Source organism: Symphalangus syndactylus, chromosome 4 (assembly GCF_028878055.3).
Source record: "Symphalangus syndactylus isolate Jambi chromosome 4, NHGRI_mSymSyn1-v2.1_pri, whole genome shotgun sequence".
Lineage (NCBI taxonomy): Eukaryota > Metazoa > Chordata > Mammalia > Primates > Hylobatidae > Symphalangus > Symphalangus syndactylus.
In genome coordinates, this window is record NC_072426.2 from 55,243,039 (window position 1) to 55,255,256 (window position 12,218).

Below are 12,218 nucleotides of genomic sequence, written 5' to 3' on the forward strand. Positions count from 1 at the left end.
AATTTGTATTGTCTTAATCACAGTGCTGATAAATGGCCTTTTGTTATATATTAATAAAATGGAACTAAATAGAATTCTACATCATTTGCTTATAACAACCAAAGAACTTGTATTTTTTTTTTTTTTTTTTTTTTTTTTTGAGACAGAGTCTCGCTGTCGCCCAGGCTGGAGTGCAGTGGCGTGATCTCGGCTCACTGCAAGCTCCGCCTCCCGGGTTCACGCCATTCTCCTGCCTCAGCCTCCCGAGTAGCTGGGACTACAGGCGCCCGCCACCACGCCCGGCTAATTTTTTGTATTTTTAGTAGAGACGGGTTTCACTGTGTCGATCTCTTGACCTCATGATCCACCCGCCTCGGCCTCCCAAAGTGCTGGGATTACAGGTGTGAGCCACCGCGCCCGGCCAGAACCTGTATTTTTAAATCAGTTTACTACTTAATAAAGATTGCTAAAGCCAGTAAGCCTTGGCAAGACCAATAGTTTTCAACTGTGCTACGTCTGAATTTCCTGTGGAACTTAAAATTTCAGATACCTGCCTTTACACCACTGAATCAAAACTTTAGGAATCCAGGAATATACGTTTTTTCAAAAGCTCCTCATGTGATTCCAATACTCCTTATTAAGAACTATTATTCACTACTTTTCTAGACAATATTATTACTAATTGAATAAATAAATTACAGTTGGCCCTTGAACAACACAGGTTTGAACTGCACAGGTTCACTTATATGTGAATTTTCTTCTGCCTCTGCCACCCGAGACAGCAAGAGCAATCTTCCTTTTCCTCCTCTTCAGCCTACTCAGCGTGAAGACAGCAAGGATGAAGACCTTTATGATGATCCACTTCCACTTAGTGAGTGGTAAATATATTTTCTTTTGCTTATAATTTTCTAAGTAACATTTTTTTCTTGCTTACTTTACAGTAAGAGTACAGTATATAATATATAGAACATACAGAATATGTGTTAATTGGCTGTTTATGTTTTTGGTAAGGCTGCTTGTCAATAGTAGGCTGTTGGCAGTTAAGTTTTGAGGGAGTCGAAAGTGGTATGTGGGTTTTCAGCTGCACAGGGGCTTGGCACTCCTATGTTGTTCAAGGGTCAACTGTAATTACCAAAAGATATAACTGATATATCTATTTCTGTATTCCACATACAACATTTGAAAAAAATTGTAATAATAAAAATAAAGGCAAGCATATTTTCATCACTAGTTATACAAAACTACTGTGAATCATCCACAAAAAAGTAAATACAGCAAGTATGCATCTGGCAAAAAGGATCATCACTGACATACAGATCACTGATAGTTACATATTTGTATACTAATATTCATTAGTCTACTTATTATTATTCTGGAAATGGACTGGTTTAAAAGTTGGCTTCAAAATAAGCCAATTTCAAGAACAACAAAAGGAAGTTTGAACTTAATGATGCTATCATCATTATGTTCATTTATTACTATTTTACATAATAATTATATCATCCTTTTGAATATTAATATCAATATATCATTTATTAACAAAATGTAAAAATCACAGTAATTATTTCAATTAAAGAAAGTGTCACTTACCTCTTTCACATTTGCATCATCAAAAAATACCCATTTGGAACTTTTGGTGTGAAATGCAAAGGCACAATAATGTTGGCTGGTGTAGCAGATCATACCAACAAGGTTAAGTTCACTATTTTTGGCATTTTCATCAGTAACTCTGTAAAAAAGCTGTTTAAAAAAATTAGTAATGTACACTTAACACTACATCTTTTGTAAAATGAGGAATAATTAGATGAATCATGTATTTGACACATAATGAAATATTTCTCATGCATACTGCCCCAATCTAATATTATATTATTACTTGAAGGCACCACTGACATCACATTGTTAACAGAATTACCACTTTTAATTCATTCATAAAACTTTAAGTCCAATAAAATGAATTCACTACAAATTAGTTTAGCAATAATAGAGTATCTCTAATGACACATGACAGACACTTTTCATAAAGAAATTCAAAATATGAGATAAATTCCACATTTCTGGTAATTCTTGACTGAATCGCATAATTGAATGTTCATTAAACATATTATCTAAAAGATAATTATCCAAAACTTTAATTGTAACATGAACCAATTCAAAATATACTAAGAAAGTAACAAGCATATCAAGAGATCATGGCGGGGGGTGGTGGCTCACGCCTGTAATCCCAGCACTTTGGGAAGCCAAGGCAGGTGGAGCCACTTGAGGCCAGGAGTTCAAGACCAGCCTGGCTAACATGGTGAAACCCATCTCTACTAAAAATACAAAAAATTAGCTGGGTATGGTGGTGCATACCTGTAATCCCAGCTACTAGGGAGGCTGAAGCATGAAAATTGCTTGAGCCTGGGAGGCAGAGGTTGTAGTGAGCCAAGATTGTGCCACTGCACTGCAGCCTGGGCAACAGAGCAAGACTCTGCCGCAAAAAAAGAAAAAAAAAAAAAAAAAAAAAAAGAGATCAGTGCTTTAGATGAATTTTAAATATTAAACCTTTCTAAGTTAACAATAGTTATATTTACAATCATGGCCATACATAAAAAATCATCAATCATCATGATTTTAGAGTAAAAGAAGCAAAAGTCAATGAGACAGTTTAGTTTGTAATTGAAAGCCATTCCTAGTCTATGTAGTAAAGGCATTCCAGTTAGCCTGATTTGATTAAACTTGTCTTTATCAGATAAAACATCAGAATGATGTTTTAGAAGAATTTGAAAATAAAAGGGAAGGGAATGAAAATAGATAAGATACCCCAGGAAGATAAAGATGTGTTGCTAGATTCCGAACAACATCTTCGGTCAAGTCAGAATGCTCGGAGTCCCAGACTAAACCAATTGTAACAATCTCTGGGCAATTCATTAAAACACGGCGAATTTTTATTTTTTGGCCACAGTTACTCTACAGAAAAACATAAAGGTTTTAAAATTATGAAAACAGATAAACCAAGCAAAGCCTTACACAGTTTTTGTATTATATAATGACAATTTTAACACATATCTGCAATTTATTCAGCATACTAAAAATTGACTTCTAACAAGCTATTTGTCTTAATTATTGATTTACAAAGAAGTTTATTTTAAATAAAAGTATTCTTTGATATTTTTGTAAATCTGTTAAAGTAAGAATTCAACCTAAAAAAAGCAGAAATAAAACCCTTGAAGTCAGTAACAAATAGATGAGAAAAGAGTATCATTCATCATTCATCAAGTTTACTGAAAAGAAACTTTCTCTTTAATCAAATGATAAATTTCAGAACTTTGAAAAAATTTAATCAATATATGCTACCTTCAAACCTTCACAAACTTAGGAGTTTTTAAAGAAATTATGCTAAGATAAATGGTATGCATGGTATAATCTAAAATAATATTTTTTAAAAATTCTTAAAGCTAATTCTATATATAGAATCAATATTTACATGATAATATCTGAATGCCTATTTTCAAATTTACAAAACAAGAAGCATACTAATATTCTCCAAACTATACTTACAGGACATTTCCTATAGTCATCTGTTGTATTTGCTGCTTGTAGCAATTCTGCAAACATTTCAGGTTTAAAGCGTTCATGCCTTTCCAACATTCTTTCAACTTCATTGCTACAAAAAAAGAAGCAATCCCAAATCTAGCCTATGAACTTAAAACTTTAATAAATTACACATGAAAAATATTGTCAGTTTAGATGTGCATCACTTTTTATATCTAAAACATGACCATGACTGAAAAATTAACCATAAAGTACATTTCCATAAAGTGAAAAATTATTAAATTTGGCAAGTATATGACGAAAAAATTAGCTCAAATAGAACAAAGTAACACAAAATTATGTGTTTGGAACTAGATGAATGAGGCTAAGATGCTCTGTCTGGAGGTAATTCTAAGGCAAATGTTTTATTTGTGTTATTACTTAAAAGTAGAATCTTAAGTTTAAACCCTACTCTAACAAGAACAACAAACTGTAGGAAAGGCTCCCTCTCTGGCCCAAAGTTTCTAGAAGCAAAGTTACCAATTTCAGCTAGGAGAAGGTCCTTTGCTGATTAAATGCAGAAGTCACAACCAAAGATTTTAAAGCCAGACTTATTCCTTTTGTTCTTATTTTGAATATTACTCCCTTTGTTTTTTTGAGATGGGGTCTCACTCTATCGCCCAGGCTGGAGCGCAACGGCACAATCTTGGCTCACCGCAACCTCCACCTCCCAGGTTCAAGTGATTCTCGTACCTCAGCCTCTCGAGGAGCTGGGATTACAGGCACGTGCCACCACATCTGGCTAATTTTTGTATTTCTAGTAGAGATGGAGTTTCACCATGTTCCTCAGGCTGGTCCTGAACTCCTGACCTCACGTGATCTAACCACCTCGGACTCCCAAAGTGCTGGGATTACAGGCGTGAGCCACCACGCTCAGCCAGGATACTAATCATTGTATTAGAGCCCAGGCAGGCCTTTTAATACACTACAGGGTAACTGTGATACTTTCTATTCAACCTCCTTAAAAGACATATTTTTATGTATCAGGGTATTAAATAACCAATATGGTTTGGCTGTGTCCCCACCCAAATCTCATCTTGAATTGTGGCTCCCAAAATTCCTTCGTGTTGTGGGAGGTACCCAGCTGGAGACAACTGAATCATGGGAGCAGTTTCCCCCATACTGTTCCGGTGGTAGTGAATAAGTCTCACAAGATCTGATGGTTTCATAAGGGGAAACCCCTTTTGCTTGGCTCTCATTCTCTTCTCTTGCCTGCTACCATGTAAGATGTGACTTTGCTCCTCCTTGCCTTCTGCCATGACTGTGAGGCCTACTTAGCCACATGGAACTGTGAGTCAATTAAACCTCTTTGTTTTATAAATTACCCAGTCTTGAGTATGTCTTTATTAGCAGCATGAGAACAGACTAATACTTAAACAACTATTTAAATATTTCCAAAAAGGAATGTAATGTAAGCTGAAACACTAACTAGTTTCCATTCTAGATGTTCTGATTGTACTTAACAGTAATATAACTATTCTGGAGCTGGATATATTTTACAGTTCAATAGTTTAAATAATCTCCAAGTATTTGGTAACAACTAAATGTACCCATCCAAATACTTCAAGAGTACACTAGAAAGCCCTAAATCTGATAAGCTCATTCAAATTGCATACACTGCTTTTACAAAACTGACAGCATTAGTGGTTAGCCAGAAAAATTTTGAAGTCAGACAGATCTGGGTTTCAATCTTAATTCATCCACTTACTAGATTAACCTCATTAAACCTATTTCTTCATCAACAAAATAGAATTTTGGTTAAGATTAAAAGTGACAACTTAACATAAAGCCGGGAACATGGTAAGCATTCAGTAACTGGTAGTCAACACTGATTACCAATACAAATAAGGATATTATAATTAGAATTCAAAGCGTGCACTCCTGCAACTTGCAGTGTTTACCAAGCAGAGAATGATGGGGCTCTAATTCTTATTATCTAACATTCTGTCTCAGAACACTGTCATTTCATTCAAGAGTTTTAAAGTAGAATTAAAACTTTACTTTTTAACTTATTGTCTATCTTTGTTTGAACACCATCCTACTTTTCATAGAAATTTAAAAAAATGACTGACAACTGACTACGATTTGACTGAAGTTTAGGAATGTTTCTCTAAATCAGTGTTTTTTACTTGTCTGCAAATGTAGTAAAGATAGAAAACACACCCAAATAATGAAGTTATTATTCAATAACAATTCAAGTGTAAAAAAGATTATTCAAGTGTAATCTTTATGAAATAACGTTTTATACCCAATAAAGCCAGAAAGATAAATATGAAATGAATGAACATGATATTCACTTTGCACACTGACACAAATATTGGCAGCATTTATCAACTGTTGTACTAACATATTCTGACTGATAATTATTGATCCATATTATTTTGTATTAAAATGTATGCAAATGTTTATGATCTTACTCAATGTTTACCACATGCCAACTTTTTTGTTGTTGTTGTTGTTGTTGTTGTTTTGTGAGATGTAATCTTGCTCTGTCTCCCAGGCTGGAGTGCAGTGGTGCAATCTCGGTTCACTGCAACCTCCACCTCCCGGGATCAAGCAGTTCTCTGCCTCAGCCTCCCGAGGAACTGGGATTACAGGTGCCCACCACAACACCCAGCTAATTTTTTATTTTTAGTAGAGACAGGGTTTCACCATCTTGGCCAGGCTGGTCTTGAACTCCTGACCTCAGGTGATCCACCTGCCTTGGCCTCCCAATGTGCTAGGATTACAGGCATGAGCCACTGTGCCTGGCCACATGCCAAATATTTATACTTTCAAATACCTGTTGGATAATATTCAAAGAACATTATGTAAGGTCTAGGGATAACTTTTAGATCCTTAACTAGCTAATCTTTCATGGACAGAAAGGGAGAGAGTGAGTGGGCAGGTGAGCAGGCAAGCACGGCAAATTTTTTATTTAAAGTGAATGTTGAGTCCTCAAATGCAATAACCTGAGAATTACACTCACATTTTTCTTTCTTCTCTGCTTACCCTAGCTTTTATCACCAGAAAGGGACATAGTGGAGCTGACTGAAAATATGGCCATTACAAACAGAACATCTCATAAATGAAGCAACCGTGTATAGTTCCATTTAACATTCAGTTTATCATTTATGCTCCCCTTCACAGTTCTAAAATTTGTTATAAATTAAATAGATATAAAATTTAACTAGTATTATGTACACTTCACTAAGTAACACATATATTAGGCCAAATCACAAACATCCAACTTTGATAGACATCACTTAATACATCTCACAGCAGCATACTTGGTAGCCTCAGACAGACAGGGGAAATTCATGTATGCTACGATTTTATAAAATAAGTGCTCAATGTGCTTAATTATGTTATTAACGTCTTTGATAATTATGCTTTAATAGGTTCTTACCATAAGGCTGTTGTAGAAATGTACCGCACAAATTCTGTAAAAGGTAGAGGATCTGATGATGCTCCACAGCTACGACACACACACTATATAGGTAAAAACATATGTTTAATCTATCAATCATAAAACAGAACTATAATATCTAAATAATAATCAAGCCATCTCACCTGTTCATACAGAGTCATAGCAAACTTCTGGTGAGTGATACAAGATTTAGAGGTACACATGTCTGCATCTCTGCTTGGCACTATGTGAAAATGAATCCTCTCCAATATATTTTCCTAATTTAAAAATAAAATAGATAAATGAGTTGTTGATCTTGCAGGGAACACAGCAAAACGTAACTCTTTACCTGCAGATTTTCCAAAGTGTAAATTTAAGAGTGTCATATATATTGTTAGCTTTTCAGCTTTCCTCTCTAATCAACACTTTGATCGAATGTTCAATTATTCACCTTTTATAGCACTAGCTTAAAAGAAAATGTTTAATTAAACAAACATTATAAAATGATCTTTAATAAAGTTATTTTTAATCCTTCTAAAAACCCATGGTAACTGACATCTAGAATTTAATATTAGAAAACAGTTTCCTGTATTCCCAACATTCTCAAATGAAGAAAAAACAGATAGCTTTAAAAAAAATCCTGGATGGCTGAATAGGAACAGCTCCAGTCTACAGCTCCCAGCAAGACTGACACAGAAGACAGGTAATTTCTGCATTTCCAATTGAGGTACCTGGTTCATCTCATTGGGACTAGTTGGACAGTGAGTGTAGCCCACGGAGGGCGAGCCAAAGCAGGACAGGACATCACCTCACCCAGGAAGCACAAGGGGTCAGGGAATTTCCCTTTCCTAGCCAAGGGAAGCCGTGAGTGAACGTACCTGGAGGAGCAGTACACTCTTGCCAAAATACTGAGCTTCTCCCACGGTCTTATCAACCAGCAGACCAGGAGTTCCCCTCCCGTGCCTGGCTCAGCGGGTCCAACACCCAGGGAGCCTTGCTCACTGCTAGCACAGCAGTCTGAGATCAACCTGGGATGCCGGAGCTTGGTTGGGGGGAGCGGTGTCCGCCATTGCTGAGGCGTGAGTAGCTGGTTCACTGCTCACAGTGTAAACAAAGCAGCAGGGAAGCTTGAACTGGGCAGAGCCCACCACAGCTCAGCAAGGCCTACTGCCTCCCTAGATTCCACCTCTAGGGATAGAGTGTATCTGAACAAAAGGCAGCAGACGGCTTCTGCAGACTTAAATGTCCCTGCTTGACAGCTCTGAAGAGAGCAGTGGTTCTCCCAGCACGGCGTTTGAGCTCAGAAAACGAACAGACTGCCTCCTCAAGTGGATTCCTGACCCCCGTGTAGCCTGACTGGGAGACACCTCCCATTAGGGGCCGACAGACACCTCATACAGGCAGGTGCCCGTCTGGGACAAAGCTTCCAGAGGAAGCATCAGGCAGCAATATTTGCTGTTGTGCAGCCTCCACTGGTGAAAACCAGGCAAACAGGGTCTGGAGTGGACCTCCAGCAAACCCCAATAGACCTGCAGCTGAGGGGCCTGTCTGTTAGAAGGAAAACTAACAAACAGAAAGGAATAGCATCAACATCAACAAAAAGGACATCCACACCAAAACACTATCCGTAGGTCACCAACATCAAATACCAAAGGTAGATAAAACCACAAAGATGGGGAGAAAGCAGAGCAGAAAGGCTGAAAATTACAAAAACCAGAACATCTCTTCTCCTTCAAGGAATACAACCCCTCACCTGCAAGGTAACAAAGCTGGTCGGAGAATGAGTTTGAAGACTTGACAGAAGTAGGCTTCAGAAGGTCAGTAATAACAAATTTCTCCGAGCTAAAGGAGCATGTTCTAACCCATCGCAAGGGAGCTAAAAACCTTGAAAAAGGTTAGACAAATGGCTAACTAGAATAACCCGTGTAGAGAAGAGCTTAAATAACCTGATGGAGCTGAAAAACATGGTAGGAGAACTTCATGAAGCATACCCAAGCTTCAGTAGCCGATTCAATCAAGCAGAAGAAAGGATATCAGTGATTGAAGATCAAATTAATGAAATAAAGCAATAAGACAAGATTAGAGAAAAAAGACTGAAAAGAAACTAACAAAGCCTCCAAGAAATATGGGACTATGTGAAAAGACCAAATCTACGTTCGATTAGTGTACCTGAAAGTGATGGGGAGAATGGAACCAAGTTAGAAAACACTCTTCAGGATATTATCCAGGAGAACTTTCCCAACCTCTAACAAGGCAGGCCAACATTCAAATTGAGGAAATACAGAGAACACCACAAAGATACTCCTCGAGAAGAGCAACTGAAAGACACATAATTGTCAGATTCACCAAGGTTGAAATGAAGGAAAAAATGTTAAGGGCAGCCAGAAAGAAAGGTCGCGTTACCCACAAAGGGAAGCCCATCAGACTAATGGTGGATCTCTCTGCAGAAACTCTACAAGCCAGAAGAGAGTGGGGGCCAATATTCAACATTCTTAAAGAAAAGAATTTTCAACCCAGAATTTTATATCCAGCCAAACTAAGCTTCCTAAGTGAGGGAGAAATAAAATCCTTTACAGACAAGCAAATGCTGAGATACTTTGTCACCACCAGGCCTGCCTTTCAAGAGCTCCTGAAGGAAGCACTAAACATAGATAGGAACAACCGGTACCTGCCACTGTAAAAACATGCCAAATTTAAAGACCACTGACGCTATGAAGAAACTGCATCAACTAACAGGCAAATTAACCAGCTAACATCATAATGACAGGATCAAATTCACACATAACAATATTAACCTTAAATGTAAATGGGCTAAAGGCCCCAATTAAAAGACATAGACTGGCAAATTGGATAAAGAGTCAAGAGTCATCAGTGTGCTGTATTCAGGAGACCCATCTCATGTGCAGAGACACACATAGGCTCAAAATAAAGGGATGGAGGAAGATCTACCAAGCAAATGGAAAGCAAAAAAAAAAAAACAGCAGGGGTTGCAATCCTGGTCTCTGATAAAACAGGCTTTAAACCAACAAAGATAAAAAGAGACAAAGAAGACCATTACATAATGGTAAAGGGATCAATTCAATAAGAAGAGCTAACTATCCTAAATACACATGCACCCAATACAGGAGCACCCAGATTCATAAAGCAAGTCCTTAGAGATCTACAAAGAGACTTAGACTCCCACACAATAATAATGGAAGACTTTAACACCCCACTGTCAATATTAGACAGATCAACAAGACAGAAAATTAACAAGGATATCCAGGACTTGAACCCATCTCTGGACCAAGCGGACCTAATAAACATCTACAGAACTCCACATCCCAAATCAACAGAATATATATTCTTTGCAGCACCTATTCTAAAACTGACCACATAATTGGAAGTAAAACACTCCCGAGCAAATGTAAAAAAACAGAAATAACTGTCTCTTAGACCACAGTGCAACCAAATTAGAACTCAGGATTAAGAATCTCAATCAAATACACACAACTAGATGGAAAATGAACAACCTGCTCTAGAATGGCTACTGGGTAAATAACAAAATGAAGGCAGAAATAAAGATGTTCTTTGAAACCAAAGAGAACAAAGACGCAATGTACCCAAATCTCTGGGATACATTTAAGGCAGTGTGTGGAGGGAAATTTTAGCATGAAATGCCCACAAGAGAAAGCAGGAGATACCTAAAATTGACACCCTAACATCATAATTAGAGAAACAAGAGAAACAAGAGCAAATAAATTCAAAAACTAGCAGAAGACAAGAAATAACTAGGTTCAGAGCAAAACTGAAGGAGATAGAGACACAAAAAACCCTTCAAAAAAATCAGTGATTCCAGGAGCTGGTTTTTTGAAAAGATCAAGAAAACAGATAGACTGCTAGCAAGACTAATAAAGAAGAAAAGAGAGAAGAATCAAATAAATGCAATAAAAAATCACAAAGGAATATCACCACCGATCCCACAGAAATACAAACTACCATCACAGAATACTATAAACACCTCTACACAAATAAACTAGAAAACCTAGAAGAAATGGATAAATTCCTGGACATATACACCCTCCCAAGACTAAACCAGAAAGAAGTTGAATCTCTGAAGAGACCAATAACAGGTTCTGAAATTGAGGCAATAATCAATAGCCTAACAACCAAAAAAAGTCCAGGACCAGATGGATTCACAGCCAAATTCTACCAGAGGTACAAAGAGGAGCTGGTACCATTCCTTCTGAAACTATTCCAATCAATAGAAAAAGAGGGAATCCTCCCTAACTCATTTTATGAGGCCAGCATCATCCTGATACCAAAGCTTTTTGATGTGCTGCTGGGTTCAGTTTGTCAGGGCAATCAGGCAAGAGAAAGCGATAAAGGGTATTCAAATAGGAAGAGACGAAGTCAAATTGTCTCTGTTTGCAGATGACATGAGTGTGTATTTAGAAAACTATCATTAAAAAGTCAAGAAACAACAGATGCTGGAGACGTTGCGGAAAAATAGGAATGCTTTTACACTGTTGATGGGAGTGTAAATTAGTTCAACCATTGTGGAAGACAGTGTGGAGATTCCTCAAGGATCTAGAACTGGAAATACCATTTGACCCACCAATCCCATTACTGGGCATATACCCAAAGGATTATAAATCATTCTAGGATAAAGACACATACACAGGTATGTTTATTGTGGCACTATTCACAATAGCAAAGACTTGGAACCAACCCAAATGTTCATCAATGATAGACTGGATTAAGAAAATGTGGCACATATACACCTTGGAATCCTATGCAGCCACAAAAAAGGATGAGTTCATGTCCTTTGCAGTGACATGGATGAAGCTGGAAACCATCATTCTCAGCAAACTGTCACAAGATCAGAAAACCAAACACCACATGTTCTCACTCATAAGTGGGAGTTGAACAATGAGAACACATGAACACAGGTAGGGGAATATCACACACTGGGGCCTGTGGGGGTTGGGGGGCTAAGAGAGGGATAACATTAGGAGAAATACCTAATGTAGGTGATGGGTTGATGGGTGCAGCAAACCATCACGCCACTTGTAAACCTATGTAACAAAACTGCAAGTTCTGCACATGTAACCCAGAACTTAAAGTATAATTAAAAAAAAAAAACCTACTTGAATCATCTAGGTAGTCTGTACAAATAACAGCAAAACAAAGGCTCTATATCTTCACTAACACCATAATGCAGGCAATGCAATCTGCAGTGAATTTCATATAAATGTTGATTTACAATATAGACCAATAAGGGGTATTCATTTCTTTA

The 12,218-nt window shown here is 37.4% G+C and overlaps 1 protein-coding gene across 9 annotated transcripts in view; it reads right to left on the minus strand.

Moving 5' to 3' along the window:
• The window catches only part of USP53 (ubiquitin specific peptidase 53), a 78,775-nt gene that overhangs the window by 27,054 nt on the left and 39,503 nt on the right, over positions 1–12,218 (minus strand). For 8 of the 9 annotated variants that reach the window (XM_055274708.2, XM_055274710.2, XM_055274703.2 and 5 more), the window contains 5 exons: positions 7,105–7,218; positions 6,941–7,023; positions 3,520–3,625; positions 2,782–2,928; positions 1,570–1,719 (listed from right to left, as the gene is read on the minus strand). In XM_055274708.2, coding sequence (XP_055130683.1) covers positions 1,570–1,719; positions 2,782–2,928; positions 3,520–3,625; positions 6,941–7,023; positions 7,105–7,218 — 600 coding nt within the window. The remainder of the gene's footprint in view (positions 1–1,569; positions 1,720–2,781; positions 2,929–3,519; positions 3,626–6,940; positions 7,024–7,104; positions 7,219–12,218) is intronic. The other variant, XM_055274707.2, reaches the window with a different exon arrangement.